Source organism: Lucilia cuprina, chromosome 5, assembly GCF_022045245.1.
Source record: "Lucilia cuprina isolate Lc7/37 chromosome 5, ASM2204524v1, whole genome shotgun sequence".
Classification (NCBI taxonomy): domain Eukaryota; kingdom Metazoa; phylum Arthropoda; class Insecta; order Diptera; family Calliphoridae; genus Lucilia; species Lucilia cuprina.
Genome location: NC_060953.1, coordinates 66,149,379 through 66,170,269, shown reverse-complemented (window position 1 = coordinate 66,170,269; position 20,891 = coordinate 66,149,379). Strand labels below are relative to the sequence as shown.

Here is a 20,891-nt window from a genome sequence, read left to right as displayed (position 1 = left end):
ATTTTGAATTTTTTGGTCTTTGTTATCTTTTAAACAGTCATTAATAATTTTAAATAATCATTTAGTTCTGAGATGTATTATTGACTTTGAAATGTTAAATTTAAGTCGACATAGCCATAACTGTCTGTCCGTATGTATGTTCAAATCGGTTTTTATACCCTTCACCTTCGTGAGAAGGGTATATATAAGTTTGTCATTCATTTCTATAATATAATTTTCCGATCCTATAAAGTATATATATTCTGAATCCTTATAGATAACGGAGTCGATTAAGCCATGTTAGTCTGTCTGTCTGTTGAAATCAGTTTTTAGAGGTCCCCAGATATCGGCGAGATCCGAATCTTCAATAATTCAGTTAGACATGCTTTCGAGAAAATCGCTATTTAAAATGAGTAAAATCGGTCTATAAGAGATATGAGCAAAAATCCGCGACAACCTCTGAAAATTTCATCAAAAAATTTTCAGAGGTTGTTAAAAAAGCAACAACAACACTGTGAATTGGATAAAGATGTACATGTGCGTGTGGAGATGTATTTATTCAGCTGTGTATTTTTTTGTATGTTTGCATGCTGTTCTGTTCTCACGAAGGTAAGTGGGTATAACAAGAACAAGGAGATAAAGCAGTAATATGTTGGTAATACAGCTAATATTTGTTTGAGGGTGTTAATACAGTTTGACGGTGGTATTACAGTACAACGGTTAAGATTTCTTTCTACTACAGTTTGTATTTGTTTGTGTGTTTGTTATGTGTGACATGTGTGCAGAGATACAAAATAAATAAAAACTGTTTTTTAAAACATACTTGGTGAAGGGTATATAAGATTCGGCACAGCCGAATATAGAAATATTACTTGTTTATTATTGGAATCGTACAAACCATACAATAAATAAGTATAAACGTACATACTCCCGGAAAATGGATTTATTGGCAATAACTCCCTTTAGGATATTGGTATAAACATAAAATATTGGACATATAAATCTAATTATCGACTAAAACCTGAATCGTTTCATAATTAACGAATCTGATTGAGACAATCAGATTTTAAAAATTATATTGAATTAAATCTAAATATAATTCTTTCGCTCTATAGTTTCCAGAAATTATTGTTAGAATACAAGTTATGAACTAAAATTTTAGTTATTGTTAGTTATTGACATAAAAGCACTTGATTCGATTATAAATTAAAAATGTTTTAATAGGTACAACCAATTAAAAAAAAATAAGTTTTTAAATTAAACTAACTAGTTTTTAAATACAATCATAATATTTAATAAGAAATTCCGGTGTTGGCTTTGATCCAGTCCAAGTAACCGGTTACACGAATAAATCCAGATGGTCTACCAGATTGGCAGCCAGAAGACGAAACAAACGAGGTAACACCAATAAGGAGCTGAGAAGATTCCAAAGCTAATGGACCACCAGAATCACCTTGGCAAGTGGAAGTACCGCCGGTAGTAGAAACACAAATTGTTTTGTCAGTAACAATCGAATTGCCATAATTAGCAGCACACACAGTATTGCTAATAACTTGAAGGCGGGCATAGTTCAAGGAGGAAACAACAGAACCGGCTGTAAAATTTAAACATACATAGTTATTTAGCAACTACATTAATGACATTGAAAAATTAATTAAACTTACTATCCACAGCACGTCCCCAGCCAGATGCAATGGCATAATCACCAGCATAAGTTGAATAGGAGCTAGAAATAGCCGGCAATCTAATAGCTTTAATTTCAGCGGTATAGCTCACAGTGGGAATTTTAATTAAAGATATATCATTGGCCAAAGTATTCGAGTTATAACCGGAATGTTGATAAATGGAACTGGACGTAACAGTATGGCTAACTTTAGCCACTGTACGAACGGTGCTACCCAAATAAACAGTTACCGAATTAACACCATCTGTGCAGTGAGCAGCTGTCAATACCCATTGATTACCAATTAAAGAACCGCCGCACCAAAATGAACCCGAACTTCTTTTCAAAGATAAACCAGCTTGATAGGGAAACTGACCAACAGCAGCAGCATTACCATTAGTAATACGACCCTCAATAACATTAACGTCTTCTACGTCTTCCAAAAAGGCTGGAATATCGGGTATAGACGCAGCCGAGACGCAAGCTAATGCTAATGCTAACACTACAAAGACTTTCATGGCTTTAATATCAATAGCTCCCATTCAACTGACCAATGTTCTAAAATTTAGTCGTGCTTTTATATCATCACAATTAATTTGCACTACTATAGGTAATTGTATGTTTTGTAAATTATTTTCGTCTGGTTTGTTTTATTATTTATATAGGATATCGGTCAAAAATCTTCATACATTCCTTATCATTTAGTTTCTGATAATATAATAATAATCGTGACTCTTAAAATAAATATTCCAAAATCAATGTTAATACATTTATATTTATTAGCTAATATTACTTATTAGTAAATACATATAAATTAATGATATGAATGATAATGATAAGAAAAAGGAAATAAATACATTTATTTCTTATAGTATATAGAACGTAATTCTGATTTGGGAATACTGATTGGTAATAGAAATTGTTATTTAAAAAATGTATGTATTTTATATATACCCTTCTCACGAAGGTGAAGGGTATATATAAGTTTGTCATTCCGTTTGTAATTTCTATAATATAATTTTCCGACCCTAAAAAGTATATATATTCTGTATCCTTATAGATAGCGGAGTCGATTAAGCCATGTCCGTCTGTCTGTCTGTTGAAATCAGTTTTTAAAGGTCCCCAGATATCGGCTAGATCCGAATCATCAATAATTCAGTTAGACATGCTTTCGAGAAGATCGCTATTTAAAATCAGCAAAATCGGTCTATAAATAAAGGAGATATGAGCAAAAATCCGAGGCTTTGTTAAAAAAGCAACAACAACACTGAGAATTGGATAAAAATGTACGAAGGTAAGTGGGTATAACAAGAACAAGGAGATAAAGCAGTAATATGTTGGTAATGCAGCTCATATTTGTTTTGAGGTGGTATTACAGTACAACGGTTAATTTTTCTTTTTGCTACAGTTTATATTTGTTTGTGTGTATGTTATGTGAGACATGTGTGCAGATATACAAAATAAATAAAAACTGTTTTTTAAAACATACTTGGTGAAGGGTATATAAGATTCGGCAAAGCCGAATATAGAAATATTACTTGTTTTAATATTAATTTAAATAACACTTTTCTGTAAAAAAATTTCCATCTTTAGATTTTAATCGATGATAATGATGTTTTAAGATATTTTTAAAACTTAAAATGTTTACGCAAAAAATAAAAATATAAATTTTTTATAATTTTTTATAATTTATTTTATAAATTTTGCCCATAGCGGAGATGTGATAAACATTAGTTTTCCATCTCTGATTTTAGATGTTTACTGTGACCATATTTTACACCCACACAACTATAGTAGAGTTAGTATAATGGGTTTGTACCGATGTTTGTAACACCCAAAAATATTTTAAAATATACCAATTTTCTTAAAATTACGTTTTGTAAACCTCACACTGCAGGTTACAATTTTCAAGATCATTTTATGAAATTTGGTACATGATTTTCTCTTGGCCCTAGACCAATTATTTCAACAAATTGTACAACAAATACCCGGCTATACATTCTTATTTGATATATATGTACATATTTGGGATTCTTATGAGTTGTTTCCATTTTAAAATCAGCAAAATCGGTTAAAAATAATGGAGATAAAAAATTTCGTCAAAAAATTAAAATGTAGAATCAAAAAAACAACAACGTTCATATAGGTTTTTGTTGTGAAAATTTTGTTTTTGCTTGTTAACTACTTAAAACAAAAACAACGTCTAACATAATAGAATCGACTTTTTAACTATATAAAACTAATGTATAATGATTGTTATCATTTAAAATAAAATAAAAAATGTATGAAAACGTCTGGCAATTGTGTATAACTTATCAAATTCACAAACCAGTAAATAAAAAAAATTTAATAACTTCCAATAGATGGTAGTACTGTTAGCTTCAAGTACATATGTATGTACAATACCCAGCAGTTTTGCGTTGCAGTCCCGAACTAACAACTATTAGACATATTGAAGTTAATATTTTTAATTGTTCATAAATTGTTTGTTCGTAATCGATAAACTCAGGAGCTACGGCACCTCATTGGTCCAAATTTCAAATATATCTGAAACATATATTTGAAATTTCGTGATCGTGAGAAATGTTTCTGTAAAATTTTAAAGTTGTCCGACAGATGGCGTCGATGTTTTAACTTTTAGTCAGTTATACCTAAACCGCTAAACTGATTACTATTTTAAAATACTAGAGATGTATAGATTCTTAAGTCGGCTTTACACGATGACACCATCTAATATGATCTGTCAAAATTTTGTGTAGAATAGTACCGATAGGATCGCTTAAATGCAATATGTAATGAAACCATCACACATTGAGAGAGAATACAGATGGAAAATATGACAGTCGTATGGCTCTCTTCATTTTTTTGAAATGATTCAAATACAAAGAAATGAAACAGCTGTTTCCATCTTACTTTGTTATTGTTTTATACCAATCGTGTAAACACAAAAAATATAAACCATACGACTTTTATTCTATTTTTTGTTATACGGATGGAATTTCATTTTACTTTTTGATTAGGCTTTAGGTACGTAAAGACCTGGTTCACATTAGGAAACTTTTGTTGAGAAACTTTTGATTTTGTGTGCGAGAGAAAGAGATGGTTGATATTTCTTTCTCTTTCTCTCACACACAAAAATCAAAAGTTTCCCAAAAAAGTTTCCTAGTGTGAACCAGGTCAAAGTGTGATCATAAGATCGTGAGGGAATACTTCACTAGTTTACCTACGGTACAGTAAAGTGACGACCGTCTTCGCTCTTAATTACGCTTACCAATTACGTTGGTGACAAATAACTCAATGTATAGAAAAATGGTTCAACCAGGTGTGACACATTACTTTAAAAGGTCCTAAATCGGTTATAGATATTATTTTTTTATTTACTTTAACAAATATACATAGTATATTTCATTGGCGATTTAACTTATATCAGATAAATTAGTATGAAATGCCAGTGTGGTAAGCGATCCAATCCAAGTAACTAGTTACACGCACAAATCCAGCTGGATAGCCAATTTGACAACCAACTAATGAACCAAACGATGTCACACCAATTAGTTCTTGTGTAGAGTCCAAAACCAAGGGACCACCTGAATCACCCTTGCAAGTCGATGTGCCGCTGGGAGTCGAAACGCAAAGTGTATTTCTAGTAACCATTGAGCCAAAAGTTTGTGCACATTCAGCATTAGTTATAATGGGCAGATAAGCGTAATTTAAAACAGAAACAATAAAACCATCTAAAAATATAAAAAAAACATAGATTAAGAACTAATTTGGTGTTTATGAAAAAATTAAAACTTACTTTCTTGAGCAAGTCCCCAACCGGAGGCAGTACCATAACTACCAGCATAAGATTGATATGATTCCGATATAGCAGGTAGTCGAATAGGTTGAATTTCATTACTATAGGTAACTTCAGGAATTCTGATTAATGCAATATCATTAGCAAAAGTTGTGGGATTATAGCCGCTATGTTGAATAATTGAACTATAGTCAATATTAAATGTTACTTGGGCCACAGTGCGTACTGTGCTTCCCAAATATACGGTAGCAGACAACACACGATCAGTGCAGTGAGCAGCAGTCAACACCCATGATTTGCCAATTAGAGAACCACCACACCATGAAAATCCATAACCTCTATTAAGTGATAAACCCACTTGATAAGGTATTAAACCAGGATATGCTTCATAGCCATTCGTAATGCGACCCTCAATATCTTTAGAACCTTTTACATCTTTAAGAGCAATAGGAGTTCCGGCTAGAGAGGCAGCTGAAACGTAAGCAAAAGCTAATGCTAGCACTAAAAAAAAATCATATTACTTTGACCTGGATCGGTTTATAATTGAAAATTAGCTCTCCTTGGTCCTTATATATAAAGTACTGTTCTGAAAATGATTTAAACGTATATAACTATTACTTATTTATGATATCGGTATAAATTTCTACCCAAATATATTTGCAGTGAAATTTTAACTGTCGCAACATTTATATAAAGTCCACTTTAGAAAATAACTTAATCGTAATTAACTCATGAATATAATAATATCTGAATGTTTCGAATGTATTTGTATACATATGTATTTTAACATGGGCTTGTCCTACGAGGAAGTCAATCGTCACTCTACACCCTACAAAGAGACAGTAAAGAGACGATTGCCTCCGCTCTCGCTTACAAATGGGACACTTAAGTGACGACTGACTTCATTCTCGATTACAAAGAGTTTATTTGTGACGAAAGACCAAAAAAATAGGAATTGGAGTCAGCCAGGTGGTAAGATATTAATGGAACTAAAATTAAAAAATTTCAAGTGTCTACTATCTAGAATACTATGGGACAATAATGGGACGATTGACCCGAAAGATATAAATTTGAGTCAACCAGATGGTGGCATATTAGTAGAAAGTAATAAACATTTCTTCAAAAGATGGGTAAAATAACTACTTTCGGAAGTACAAAAAAAAAAAAAAACTACTTTTAAGAGTATAATCTTTATGTTACTAGAGGATAGTAAAGAGACGACTGTCTCCGCTCCCGCTTACAAAGAGGACACTAAAGTGACGACTGTCTTCATTCTCGATTACAAAGGGTACATTCGTAACGAATGACCCAAAACATACGAATTACGATCATCCAGGTGGTTAACTATTAGTGGAAATTACTGTATTTTTCGTATGCATTGACTCTTTGTTGAACTGCTGTGATACCTTTGTATCCTTCTGTGAAATTCTCCCTTACGATTCGGGGATTTTTAGTCCTCTACTGAAAATCACTTAATCGTAAATAGCTCATTATTTGATTATGATATCAGGTTAAGAATATTGTACGAATATCTATTAAAAATTATCGCACGAATATTTTTTTCTTCAAAATTATCTGGCAGCACCTACTTATGTCTGATATAAAAGTACTATTAGCGCCTAACAGTCTAGTGATAAGCCCAAACTCAACCAATAACAGATTTTAAAATGTTCGTATTGCAAACACTTATCGTTTCTTTTTTGCACCATATGTACATAGTTCCCATAGCATTTAACAATCAATTATAACTTTTGATAAAATATACTAATAAATGCTGAAGTATTTTGTTTGTTTTCAAACATTAAATTATCTTTACACTGATCAATATGATTAGCATTTTGGTTAAAGAAACATTAATAAATGTGATTAAAATTTAAACATTTTTATTTTTCAAAATTATAAATATTCTAAAGCTTAATTAATAGGATATGCCAGTGCAGTTCTTGATCCATTCCAAGTAACTGGTTACACGAGCAAAGCCAGCTGGATATCCAGATTTGCAACCAGCTAGCGAAACAAAAGATGTCACACCAATAAGTTCAGAGTCCAAAACTAAAGGACCGCCAGAATCACCCTGGCAAGTGGAAGTACCACTTGGAGTCGAAACACAAAGAATTTTATTAGTAATCATAGAGCCATAGGTTTGAGCACATTCGGCATTGGTGATGACTCGAAGATAAGCGTAATTTAACTGCGATACGATGGCACCAGCTAAAAGTAAAAAGTAGATAAGAAGAATATTTTGAATGCACTTGGTATAACTATAATAAAGTACAACTTACAATCGTGGTCACGTCCCCAGCCAGAGGCGGTAGCATAATTGCCAGCATAAGTTGGATAAGATTCAGAAATAGCTGGTAGTCTAATGGGTTGAATTTCATCACTATAGCTAACTTCAGGAATTCTGATTAAAGTTACATCGTTGTTAAAAGTATAAGGATTATATTCAGCATGTTGATAAATGGAGCTGCGGTCAACAGTGTGATGAACCTTGGCAACAGTACGAACAGTGCTTCCCAAGTATACGGTTACACGATTGATTCCATCTGTGCAATGAGCAGCAGTTAACACCCATTCTTTGCCAATCAAGGAACCACCGCACCAAAATGATCCAGAATCACTATTAAGAGATAAGCCAACTTGGTAAGGAAATTGACCGGGATAAGCTTCGTAACCATTGGTGATACGACCCTCAATAACTTTAGGGCTTTTTAAGTCCTTAGGAAAAACAGCCTTTTCGGGTAAAGAGGCTGCAGAGACGCAAGCCAACGCTAATGTTAACACTACTAAAACTTTCATCGTTCAAGTAAGTAGTTCCAATTTGTAACTGACCATTAATCGAAAACTAGTTATTTTAAACTTTGTGTTGTTTGTATATATATTATCGGAAATCTTGATTTCATTCTTATCAAATAGTTTTTGATAATACAATCAGAATACTTTTTGAAAATTTCTAAAATTAGCATAACCAGATTAGGTTGGTAAGAAAGTAAATATGTTTAAAAAGTACTTGAGTTTTAATTTCGATTAAATTATTATTAATTGTATATGAATTTCTAATTACACTGTGCTACAAAAGCAATTATTATTTGAATTATTTTATGTTAAAGTTTGAATGCTATAAAAATTTGTTCACAACTATGATTTGCCTAAATCGAGAGATTTGTCTTATTTTAGAATTTATTATGAGACGATTGTTTCATTTTTATACCCTTCACCTTCGTGAGAATGGTATATATAAGTTTGTCATTCCATTTGTAATTTCTTTAATATAATTTTCCGACCCTATAAAGTCTGGATCCTTATAGATAGCGGAGTCGATTAAGCCATGTCCGTCTGTCTGTCTGTTGAAATCAATTTTCTGAAGACTCCAGATATCTTCGAGATCCAAATCTTCAATAATTCTGTCAGACATGCTTTCGAGAAGTTTTCTATTGAAATTCAGCAAAATTGGTCCATAAATAACTGAGATATGGGGTAAAAATCCGAGACTACCTCTGAAAATTTCCTCAATAAATTATAACAACAAGGAGATAAAGCAGTAATATGTTGGTAATACAGCTCATATTTGTTTGAGGGCGGTAATACAGTTTGACGGTGGTAGTACAGTACAACGGTTAATATTTCTTTCTGCTATAATTTGTATTTGTTTGTGTGTATGTTATGTGTGGCATGTGTGCAGAGATACAAAATTAAAACTTTTTTTAAAACATACTTGGTGAAGGGTATATAATATTCGGCTCAGCCGAATATAGAAATCTGACTTGTTTCTAATAAAATCACGTCTACCGAAAAAAAATCACCTTTCCTTCTCTCAAAACTTATACATACATATGGGAAATTTCGAGTAAAGTGATCCAACTTTTAAAATCGATGTCTTTCGATTTGGATGAAATTTGCATCAAATTTAGTACTATGGGTAAGTAGGCCCATACACCTTAGGAACTTCTTTGAACATTTTTTGTTAGGATCAAGAGGTGAAAAGTTACACTCGTTTGTATAAAATACTGTATGACCAAAATATTCAAATTTAACCCCCTCTAAGGCCGGTAATTCTTTGCCGACTATCCAATAGTATTAACGTTTGTGCAAATTTCGTCAAAATCGATTTTTTTAGTTGGGTCACTTAATTAAAAATAATGGATACGTAAAATTTTTGTGTATGTAGCAAGGCGCAGATCCACAGTTTTAAAGGGGAAATTTAGAACCCCCACAGGAACTAAAACCGAATAAAAATGAGAAAAAATGAAAATGGGTAATAAACCAAATACAACCCCCCCCCCCCCAAGCGCTTGAGCTGATTCTGCTCCTGGTATATGTAATATATGCCATACATATTGGTGGTTATTCCGGTATGATTTTGAGTTCATGAGTTGTTTTACGATTAATTGATTTTTGTTTAATAACACAGGCCAATACATTTTTAACACAAGGTTACCCTAAACAGGGTTCCTTTTAAACTTTACGACACGATATCTGAAAATTTGATGTGATGGAAAAATTTTCGAATATTTTCAGTTTCTGAGAACTCTGATTTAAATTTTGTACTCTTCTTTGGTGGACTTTATATGTGGTTCAATGGTCAATAGTTCAGGTTTTAGTTAACAGGGTATTGCTGCTTAAAATAACTCTAATATGGGCTGTTTGGATTATTTCTGATTCGATAGAACTGCCTTTTAATCGTATTAAACATAACTTAACTAAAACAACTTAATTTTTAAATTTAAATAACATTTATAGTTTATTCTTGTAATAGTTAACAATAACATTAATCAATACGAAATACCAGTATGTTGCCTAATCCATTCCAAGTAAGTGGTTACACGTGCAAATCCAGCTGGATAACCAATTTGACAACCAGCTAACGAACCAAAAGATGTTACACCAATGAGTTCTCTGGTAAAGTCGGAAACTAAAGGACCGCCAGAATCACCATTACAAGTGGATGTGCCGCTAGGTGTGGCAACGCAAAGTATATTATTGGTAATCATTGAGCCGTAAGTTCTAGCACATTCAGCATTAGGAATAACTAAAAGATGGGCATAATTCAAAGTCTCTGTAACTGAACCATCTAGAAGGAGAGAAATAAATAAATATTAGAACAATGATAAAATCAGATAACCAAATACAAATTAACTTACAATCTTGATCCAATCCCCAACCAGAAGCGGTGGCCCAAGTGCCAGCATAGTTGGAATATGATTCAGAAAGAGATGGTAGCTTAACGGGTTGAATTTCATCGGTATAAGAAACTTCGGGAATTCTGATTAAAGAGATATCATTGGCAAAGGTTCTGGGATTATAGCCAGTATGTTGGAAAATAGAATTATAGTCAACAGTGAGATTAACTTGAGCAACAGTGCGTGTAGTGCTTCCCAAATAAACAGTTACCGACAACACACGATCTGTGCAGTGGGCAGCTGTCAAAACCCAGGAATTGCCAATTAATGAACCACCACACCACGAGTCATAGTCACCAAATGATAGTGAAAGACCAACTTGGTAGGGGAATTGACCGGGATAGGCTTCATAACCGTTAGTTATACGTCCCTCAATAACTTTAGCAGGTTTTAAGTCTTTAAGAAAAACAGGAGTTTCGGGTATACTGGCAGCCGAAACGCAAGCCAGCACTAAAGCTAATACTACAAGAATTTTCATAGTTCTTTAAGAAATAATGTATAATTTATAACTGATTTATAATCGTATGGTAGTTGTGTTTTTATATCTCCAAATATTCAGGTGGTTTATTGTAGTTTTTTTATGTTGTGAAATTTTTAATTTAAACATTATCAAACAATGTTTGATAATACAATCAAAATGCTTTTAAAAATATTCCAAAATCAGCAATAATAAATAATTACTCGTATAATAAACACACGTTTTTGAAGTACTTTCTTTTAAAGTAATTTAGTTAAAATTTCAATTACCTTGTTATATAATTTGTTTCAATTTATATTTGCACTGTGCTATAAAATAACATATAGTTTTTTGTGATAAAGATATTTAAATTTATAAGATACTAGCATACCCTGGGTGCTTCGCTTCCCTAACTATGTTCAATATTGTAAAAATATTTCAAAAGTACCATCGGAAACACGATAAAATCTTTCAATAAATTCTCATTTAATAAGGACCGTGTGTTCCGGTTAACCATTATAAAGAATCCATTTGAATAATAGAAAAGTACCAAATAGTTCCCACTTCCAGAATATTATTCAGTCAAGACCATGTATGTTAAAATTAATGTTCCTAGGTTGAATATTTTAGAAAATTAAAAAAGTACAATTTATGAGATAAAAAGTACTAAAAAGTTGTCTCTTAAAGGATCTTATTCAATGAGGACCGTGTATGTTTAATAATCATGTGTTTTCAGTTCATATTAAGGAACATACATAGAGTATCATTTGAAGGAAGAAAAGTGGAATAAAGTTTACCTAAGTGGAAAGTACTAATAAAAAGAGTACAATGTTTCCCCTTTTCGCTTAGAAGTATACTTTTTCGAGAATCAAATTTACAAAATGTTCCGTATTTACATCTACATATATATCTCAGATAAAACTCAAACGATTCAAATCTTTATTCATTTATTCCAGAAAAGTTGTGCTTTAAAAAAGGTACCAAACAATTTACTCGAATTTGGTCCTATATAGGACTTAGTACACGAATTCCAAAATAATATATCAAAAGCATATTTTTTGTGAGTAAATAAACTACTTTTTGAAATTTTATAAAAGTTGGCTCAATGAGTTTAAATAAATTAAATTTCCCATTTTTTACAATAAATATTACAGAGTTAGTCCGTAATTTAATATGAATAATTCAATAAACCAAAAAAGGTTTCTTAATGTGCCAAAAATGTACCATAAATACAGTTTTGTCCCTTTTACACCCAAAAAGGACTGAATTTTAAAAAAGTACGAAACAGGTGTCTCATAATTTTGAGAGATGTATCCAAAATATTTAGAAAAATTTTATTATGTTAATTAGTTTAAAAGTTATAAAGGGCTGAAAAAGGTACCAAAATCACCATTGTTACACATTTTTACTCCTTACGAATTTCAAAAAAGTACCAGACACCCATCTGCTTATTTTAAGAGTAGATACATGTGCATTTAAAATATTTTCTGTATCACTAATATTAGGTAAGATAATTAAGAAAACCTGTTTTACCCGTATTTCCCTTTTTTACCCCTAAATGTACAAATTTCCAAAAATCCCTCCTTAGTGGATCTATATATCCAAAAACACATCTACAGTCAAAATTTCATGATTCTAGGTTCAGCCGTTTGGGCTGTACGATGATGAATCAGTCAGTCAGTAACGCTACTCTTTTATATATATATAGACTATTAAGAATTATTATATTATTTTCTATAAATCTATTAATTTCTATTATTTTTTTTAATATTTAAAATACTTAGGTACATAATTACCTATGTTAAATGATATAAATTATCACGTCTGGCCTAACCCTAGACATTGAAAAGTGATAAATGTGAAGTGTTTTGTTTTCTTTTCAAACTAATTTTTAAATTAATAATAATTGGAAATTTTTAAATCTGAAATTTAAACTAATCTACATAATATATTTATGATTCGATATGGCATATTCAGTGAAATGTAATAATTTAAAAATAGATTTTAGAAAAGGAATATAATCAATCAATTTTGAGGGCACAACTGTACCGATAGTGACCTAGGTGTATTTCTTTGGATTTAATGTACTGTATATCCTCATATCAACATTTAGTCAATTTCAAATGTCACTAGCGGAGTGCAAATGCAAAATCTCATTGTTTTTTATTACAATCCAACAACAAAACACACACTGTTGCAATTGTCATAACATTGCATTCACCTGGTTCACACTAGGAAACTTTTTTGGGAAACTTTTGATTTTTGTGTGGAAGAGAAAGAGATGGTTGATATTTCTTTCTCTTTCTCTCACACACAAAAATCAAAAGTTTCCAAAAAAAGTTTCCTAGTGTGAACCAGGTGAATGCAATGTTATTACAATCAACACTAGGAAACTTTCGTAGAGAAACTTTTTGTGGACCGGCACTATGTGTTTACATAAAAATACATCCCTGATCTAATGCGACCTGCTTGTTCTTTGACTGTCAAATTTTCCATCCGTATTCTCCCTCAATGTGTGATGGTTTGACATGGTCCATACTAGGAAACTTTTGTTGAGGAACTTTTTCTTAGACCCGGTCCACACTAGGAAACTTTTGTTGAGAAACTTTTTCTTAACTCTCTTTTGAAGTTTTCTTAATGTCCACATATAGAAACTTTGGTTTGAGAAATTATGTGTTGCATTGATTTGTTGTACGAATTTGAAGAATAACAAAACAAAACAAGTTTCCGAGTACGAGAAACTCAGTACCGCGATAGAGATGAATGATATTTTTTCTCTTTCTCTCTCACGCAAAAAGTTTCCCAAAAAGTTTCCTAGTGTGGACCAGCAGTTTCATTACATATTGCGTTTAGACTATCCCATCCATACTCTTCTACACAAAATTTTGACAGATCATATTATTGTTTGTTTGTTTTTTAAGTTACTTAGTTTCCAAAACTAAGATTTATTTTGCCAGTAATTAAAATTATACAACGCCATTACCAATTCTAGCTAGAAAAGACTAGATCATATGTTCTTACAAATTCGAGGTTTTTTGGTTCTCCACCATAATCAAAATTAGAACTTAAGTCAACACGATTGCACATGGTCAATATGCACGCCAAGAAAACCTGTAACTCGGTAAAGTTATCTGACGTCACAAAATAGCCAATGCGGTTTGAAACGTAAAACTCTCGAAGGCAGAGCAAAAAGGGCGGCCTGATTACCCTTAAGCGATAGTGGCAACGACGGTCTTCCTCCACCCAGAGCTGAATTACGAATGGACAGATCCTATTACTTGTATAGTTTTTTTGTGTGCTATTGCGTTTGCAATTTTTTGATTAAAAAAGCAAAGAAGAAGACAATTGTAAATGTAATAAGAAAATTAATAAAAATTTAAATTTAAAACATGTATTTTGAAGTCTCCACAATTTATAATAATCAATAAATCAAACAATTTTATGTTTATTTTAATAAAAAATTTTATTAATTTTTTCTATCAGATTGCAAACAAAATTAACTACATAACGGAGAACTCAAAAACAACTTTCGATAATTAATTCAATTCCTAATAACCTAAAGATTTTCCATTAGTATTATGAGAGTGGTAAAAATAAACGCCACCAATAAATGATAAAAAATAAACTATTAAAAGCCGTTTAATTTTAAACAATCAAAAATAAACATAAATATGCATATATCGGGCGGTATGCCAGATACATATATTTAATGATTTGTCGTACGACTTTTGATTAGAAAATAATAAATGTGAAGTGTTTTGTTTGCTCGCAAGCATTTAATTATCTCTACACTGGTCAACAAGAAGAAATGTATAGGTATTACACACTGTATCACAAATATTGTGAACATAATTAGTTTCTGACAAGTATTTTGACAATGTTGTTGACAAATGTTTAATGACTTCTAACTATATTTAGTTAAGTCTACATATATTTAGTTGTATATGTGTAAGTATATAAAAATAAATTAAAACCATAGGCTTTAAACACCCATAAAGTTCTGCCGACATAATTGCTTCTAATAAAGATAAAAATTATCACGTCTGGTCAGGGGGTAATAATTTGAAGTGTTTTGTTTTCAAACTATTTTCCCGGCACAGATGGCAACTTTTATTTTTGTCTATAGAAATAAATAGAACTTTCCAAACCTAACATTTTTTTTAACCTATCTACACGAATACATAGATATGTATGTGTGTATATACTACATACCGAATATTAGTCATTGCGAGGTATTTGTTATTTATGATCCGATATTATAAATATTAATATTTTATATAAATTACATAAATTAAAAGTTATTAGTACGATATACCAGTATGTTTCTTGATCCACTCCAAGTAGTTGGTTACACGAGCAAAACCAGCTGGATATCCGGCTTGGCAACCAGCCAAAGAACCGAAAGATGTTACACCAACAAAGTTCTTTTGAAATATCTGAAACTAAAGGACCGCCAGAATCGCCATTACAAGTGGATGTACCATCAGGAGTCGAAACACTAAGTATAGTGTTGGTTATCATGAAACCATAAGTTTGAGCACATTCAGCATTTGTTATAAGTGCCGGTCCACACTAGGAAACTTTTTTCTGGGAAACTTTTAATTTTGCGTGAGAGAGAAAGAATGTCATTCATCTCTCTTGCGGTACGGAGTTTCTCGTACTCGGAAACTTGTTTTGTTTTGTTATTCTTCTCATTCGAACAACAACAAATCAATGCAATTTACACGTAGTTTCTGAAACAAAAGTTACTATGTGTGGAAATTAAGGAAACTTCAAAAAGGGAATTAAGAAAAAGTTTCTCAACAAAAGTTTCCTAATGTGGACCAGGTCTAACTTGCAAAAAAGCATAATTTAAGGACGATACTATCGAGCCATCTATAAAATGAAAAATATTAGATTTTATGATACATATACAAACACACATTAAAACTTGCAATCTTTATCGAGCCCCCAACCAGGTGCGGTGCCCTAAGTACCAGCATAGGTAGATTAACAGGTTGGATTTCATCGGTAAAGCTAACTGCAGGAATTCTGATTAAGGTGATGTCATTATTAAAAGTATAGGGATTATAATCGTTATGTTGATAAATAATATTGCGTATGATTATCAGATGGAATAACTGGAATTCTGATAGGTATTCTGAAATAATGTTTTATTTTTAAAAGTTTATAATAATCTTTATAAAATAAAACTTGACTATGCAATCAGAATGCATCTTAAAGTATTGATTACCCTGAATGAATGGACACACCCTCTTTAAGTACTTTTTTTAAAAGTACTTCAGATATAATTTTGATTTAATATTTAATTAATTTTTATAAAAATGTTTAATAAATAATCTTTTCACGTGACTAAGAGGGTTATTTTGAAAATCGCTTGCCGCTTGCTTTATATTTAAAGATCCTGCGACAATATCATATATGATCGGGGAGAAAATGGTATAACATAATTAATCCGTAAATTTAATATACTTTTTTTATTTCATTCTAATTTTACAATAACTGTAGAATTCACTTAAACTATATTAATAAGATATTCCAGTGTGGGACTTGATCCATTCTAAATAAGTGGTTACACGAGCAAATCCAGATGGATATCCAGCTTGGCAACCAGCTGATGAAACAAAAGAAGTCACTCCAATAAGTTCAGAGTCTGAAACTAAGGGTCCACCCGAATCACCCTGACATGTGGATGTGCCATCTGGTGTCGAAACACAAAGTAGTGTGTCAGTAATCATTGAGCCATAGGTCTGAGCACACTCAGCATTACTTATGACTGGAAGATCAGCATAATTCAACATCCATACGGTCCAGCCAGCTAAAAGAAATAACAAAATTAGTGTAAAGAAATAAATCACTTTATAAATAGAACTTACAATCGTAGGTTTTTCCCCAACCGGATGCAATAGCAGTAGTACCAGCATAAGTTGGATATGATTTAGCAATAGCTGGTAGTCTAATGGGTTGAATTTCATCGGTATAGGTAACTGCAGGAATTTTGATTAAGGATATATCATTATTGAAAGTATATGGATCGTAGTCTGTATGTTGATAAATGGAGCTGCTATCAACGCCATAAGTAACTGTAGCAACAGTACGAATTGTGCTTCCCAAGTATACAGTAGCAGATATGACTCTATCTGTGCAATGGGCAGCGGTTAGCACCCATTCATTACCGATTAATGAACCACCGCAAAAAAAGGTGCCATAATCATCATGAAGTGATAAACCAACTTGATAAGGGAATTGACCAAAATTAGCTTCATGACCGTTAGTAATACGACCTTCGATAACTTTATCGGTTTTTAGGTCTTTTAGAAAAACAGGAGTTTCGGGAATAAAGGCGGCAGCAGCGCAAGCTAACGCTAATACTAACGCGACAAATATTTTCATTGTCTCCGAATACTGATGATTGATGCAAAATTCTTTGTGCTTTTATATTGACTAATGCCCGTATTTAATATCGGAAATGTCCTCTTGAGAATTGCTAAAATACATACTTACAATTGATTAGTTTCAACCAAATTTAAGATTACTAGAGATCTAATTTTGATTAAATTTGTTTGCATTTTTTTATTAATTATTAATAAGGTTGAACTCTTAATTTGAGGTACTCAGTTTTGTTTAAGTTAAAAATCCTTATTAAGGGAAATTCAGAGCCTTATTTTTAGAATAGTGTATGTGACAACTTTGTTATTAGTTTTGTAAACGATAGATAGTTTTATAGTTAATCTTTGGAAATATAAAATTTACTCTAATTTTTTTTAACTAATCCATTTTCAGTTCCACCTTATTAATCGTAAGAAAATTTAAGTAATTAAAAAAGCAAACATACTTAATCGAAAATATGTCTTAAGTACTTTTTAGGTTAATCAAGTTTAAACAAGTTTTTCAAGGAGGTATTAAATCAAGATTTTCAATTCAACGTATAGAACGGGCAATTGTCGTCAGTAGAGCCAATAACAAATATGAACATATAAAAGCTATACAAAATTGTCGAATAAAAGTCAGTTACGAGTTATATAAAGTTTCGGAAACAATGAAAGTATTTGTGGTGTTAGTATTAGCTTTGGCTTGCTCCTTGGCAGCCTCTATTCCAGAAACTGCAGTTTTTCTAAAACACTTAAAAGCCGATAGATTAATCGAAGGTCGTATTGCTAATGGACATGAAGCTAAGCCCGGTCAATTCCCTTATCAAGTTGGGCTATTACTTAATTGGGACTATGGCACATTTTGGTGCGGTGGATCTTTAATCGGCTAAGAATGGGTATTGACTGCTGCTCATTGCACAGATGGAGTCAGATCTGTTACCGTATTCTTGGGAAGCACTAAACGTACTGTTGCCAAACTTGCTCACACGGTTGATTACAACTCCATTTATCAACATAAAGACTTTAATCCTGATACTTTCAATAATGATATCAGTTTAATTAGAATACCTGCTGTTACTTATACCAACGAAATTCAACCCATTAAGCTACCAGGTATATCTGAATCATATCCAAGTTTTGTTGGTAATATTGCCACCGCTTCTGGTTGGGGAAGTACCGATAACGGTAAGTTGTAGTTTTTAATTGTTTACTTCTTTATACTATTTTTTTTGCTTAGATGGATGGGTTGTATGGATGTTAAATTATGCCGATCTGCCAGTCATCAGTAATGCTGAGTGTGCTCAAACATATGGCTCAATGATAACCGACACATTACTTTGTGTTTCGACACCTAGCGGCACTTCAACTTGCCAAGGCGATTTTGGTGGTCCTTTAGTTACTAATTCTGAACTTATTGGCATAACATCATTTGTTTCGGCTGCTGGTTGTCAATCTGGATATCCATCTGGATTTGTTCGTGTAACCACCTATTTAGAATGGATTAAAACCCACACCGGTATATATTATTAACATAGTTTAAGTAATTTATTTGTATAATTATGAATATAGGAAAAGTATTAACAAAGTATGTTAATATCAATGAAACAATAAATTTTAGTATAAAAAACTTTAAATTACCCAGCAAAAAGTTTCATTACCAGGTAAGAAGTTAAAATGCTAAAGTTAACTTACACAATAACATTTTAAGTCATTATTTTAACATGATGCTGTCATTAGAGGCAAGTACTTACCACAATTGCTTATAAGTAATAAGAAAAATAAGTCAATGTAAATCTTATCTTAACTCAGAAGCTGACTAATGAATTTCAAAGTATTTATATAACATATTATTAATAAGACGTTGTTAAAGTACTTCTATGTAATCAGAACGATATGTAGTAGTTATTACATACTGAATGACATGACAATTCGCCATACAAAATTTCAGCTGCAAATTACACAAGCTGTAAGTAATTCAGTTTGAATTACATGCGAATAAATTAGTGTCATCTCTAATTTTTATCGGATATTTATCATAATCAGCTGTTTGTTTGGATACTAAAACCTGGTTCATACTGGGAAACTTTTGTAGAGAATCTTTTGATTTTGTGTGTGAGAGAAAGAGATGCTTGATATTTCTTTCTCTTTCTCTCATACGCAAAAATCAAAAGTTTCTTTACAAAAGTTTTTTAGTGTGAACCAGGTCTAATAAAAAATAAAATTACAAAAAATGCCAATAAATAGAAAATATACAACTTAAACTATTGCCATGATGTAATAAACGTATTTTTGTATCAAACACACGCACACACAAATATTCCAAAAAATTACAAAATAATGATTGAAAAAAAATATGAACTGTCAAAACGAATTAATAATATTTCCACCGTGAATATATCGAAATCCAGAAAGCACTTCAATTTTCCATCAAATACCCAATATTGTGGATCCTTATAGATAGCAAAGTCGACTCCAGATATTTTTGGGATTTAAATTTCCATTTATTTTGACTGGCATACTTTCGAGATATAACTAAGATATAAGCAAATTAACAAATTATAAATCAAAGCGAAAAAGACAACGAAATAGTTTAAATATTAGGGAAATAAAACTTATATTTTTTATGATGGTAGGTAATGCAGTTATATTTGTTTGTTTCAAGGTAATACAGTTGTATTTGACAACGTACCGAAAATAAGTTGCGCTACTACTGGAATAAAGTTATCTAAAACCGGTATTAATAACTGATAACTCGAAAAATTAACACAAGTATTTTAAGTACTTACACTTCAGATATAATCTCTATTAAATTCTTATTAAATTTTTGTGGAATTTTTAATAATCTTTTCACATGACTTAAGGTGGGTTACGTCATAAATATTTCCTATTATTTAATGGGTAATAATACATTTATAGCGGGCTAGTGTCAGACGGTCTGGCGACATAACAGATATTTAACGATTTATTGTTTTTTAAATGAAAATTACTAATAGAACTTATGAGTAACAAGTAGGAAAGTATAGTCGGGCATGACCGACCATGAGTATATTTTTAAAATTTTTATTTTTTATAAAGAAACATTTACGTTGAATATTACCATAATTCCAAAATTAAGCAATTTATTGATAAAAACTAAAATTTCTAAATGAGGCTTTATATAGGTCAAATATGGGCCGATCCTCGTAAATTTGGGAAAAGAATATATTTTTAAATAACAGTTAGTTTTGTTGAGTTTCATTGCGATACAAATGGTTACAAGTCAATTTTAGACGTTTAAGACATTTTTGGAAGGGGGGTCAAATAAGGGCCGATCCTTACGAAAATCTTCAGTGTCATTTATCTATATATATAAAATTCTAACGTTACTGACTGACTGACTGACTGACTGACTGACTGATTGACTGATTCATCATCGCACAGCCTAAACGGTTAAAGCTAAAGA

The 20,891-nt window shown here is 31.7% G+C and overlaps 5 protein-coding genes and 1 pseudogene across 5 annotated transcripts; 1 reads left to right on the top strand and 5 right to left on the bottom strand.

Annotated features, from left to right (window-relative positions):
• Nucleotides 1–1,215: 1,215 nt before the first annotated feature.
• On the bottom strand, nucleotides 1,216–2,204 carry LOC111676843 (serine protease 1). Its single transcript, XM_023437834.2, has 2 exons — nucleotides 1,644–2,204; nucleotides 1,216–1,573 (listed from the first exon to the last, which is right to left on the bottom strand). The coding sequence occupies exons 1-2, from the start codon at nucleotides 2,182–2,184 to the stop codon at nucleotides 1,272–1,274; spliced, it is 843 nt and encodes a 280-aa protein (XP_023293602.2). The 5' UTR covers nucleotides 2,185–2,204; the 3' UTR covers nucleotides 1,216–1,271.
• A 2,798-nt stretch (nucleotides 2,205–5,002) lies between these two features.
• On the bottom strand, nucleotides 5,003–5,946 carry LOC124420287 (serine protease 1-like; the record flags this gene model as incomplete). Its single annotated transcript, XM_046952587.1, has 2 exons — nucleotides 5,003–5,376; nucleotides 5,442–5,946. Coding segments are annotated over 2 exons (804 nt in total), but the record flags the coding sequence as incomplete, so codon positions are not given.
• A 1,361-nt stretch (nucleotides 5,947–7,307) lies between these two features.
• Nucleotides 7,308–8,261, bottom strand: LOC124420133 (serine protease 1-like). The gene is made up of 2 exons (XM_046952149.1): nucleotides 7,724–8,261; nucleotides 7,308–7,652 (listed from the first exon to the last, which is right to left on the bottom strand). Exons 1-2 carry the CDS (start codon nucleotides 8,238–8,240, stop codon nucleotides 7,360–7,362), a joined length of 810 nt encoding a protein of 269 aa, XP_046808105.1. The 5' UTR covers nucleotides 8,241–8,261; the 3' UTR covers nucleotides 7,308–7,359.
• A 1,941-nt stretch (nucleotides 8,262–10,202) lies between these two features.
• Nucleotides 10,203–11,116, bottom strand: LOC111676806 (serine protease 1-like). Its single transcript, XM_023437787.2, has 2 exons — nucleotides 10,583–11,116; nucleotides 10,203–10,512 (listed from the first exon to the last, which is right to left on the bottom strand). Exons 1-2 carry the CDS (start codon nucleotides 11,097–11,099, stop codon nucleotides 10,214–10,216), a joined length of 816 nt encoding a protein of 271 aa, XP_023293555.2. The 5' UTR covers nucleotides 11,100–11,116; the 3' UTR covers nucleotides 10,203–10,213.
• Nucleotides 11,117–16,603: 5,487 nt separating this feature from the next.
• LOC111676845 (serine protease 1-like) lies at nucleotides 16,604–17,634 on the bottom strand. Its single transcript, XM_023437836.2, has 2 exons — nucleotides 16,955–17,634; nucleotides 16,604–16,896 (listed from the first exon to the last, which is right to left on the bottom strand). The coding sequence occupies exons 1-2, from the start codon at nucleotides 17,469–17,471 to the stop codon at nucleotides 16,604–16,606; spliced, it is 810 nt and encodes a 269-aa protein (XP_023293604.2). The 5' UTR covers nucleotides 17,472–17,634.
• A 483-nt stretch (nucleotides 17,635–18,117) lies between these two features.
• LOC111676844 lies at nucleotides 18,118–18,979 on the top strand (annotated as a pseudogene).
• The last annotated feature ends 1,912 nt before the right edge of the window (nucleotides 18,980–20,891 follow it).

Coding starts and splice junctions, on each gene's coding strand:
- LOC111676806 (XM_023437787.2), bottom strand. CDS start 11,099: ATGAAAATTCTTGTAGTATTAGCTTTAGTGCTGGCTTGCGTTTCGGCT. Junction 10,513..10,582: donor TTGGGGATTGGATCAAGATT/GTAAGTTAATTT, acceptor CTCTCCTTCTAG/ATGGTTCAGTTACAGAGACT.
- LOC124420133 (XM_046952149.1), bottom strand. CDS start 8,240: ATGAAAGTTTTAGTAGTGTTAACATTAGCGTTGGCTTGCGTCTCTGCA. Junction 7,653..7,723: donor CTGGGGACGTGACCACGATT/GTAAGTTGTACT, acceptor TTTTACTTTTAG/CTGGTGCCATCGTATCGCAG.
- LOC111676843 (XM_023437834.2), bottom strand. CDS start 2,184: ATGGGAGCTATTGATATTAAAGCCATGAAAGTCTTTGTAGTGTTAGCA. Junction 1,574..1,643: donor CTGGGGACGTGCTGTGGATA/GTAAGTTTAATT, acceptor TAAATTTTACAG/CCGGTTCTGTTGTTTCCTCC.
- LOC111676845 (XM_023437836.2), bottom strand. CDS start 17,471: ATGAAAATATTTGTCGCGTTAGTATTAGCGTTAGCTTGCGCTGCTGCC. Junction 16,897..16,954: donor TTGGGGAAAAACCTACGATT/GTAAGTTCTATT, acceptor TATTTCTTTTAG/CTGGCTGGACCGTATGGATG.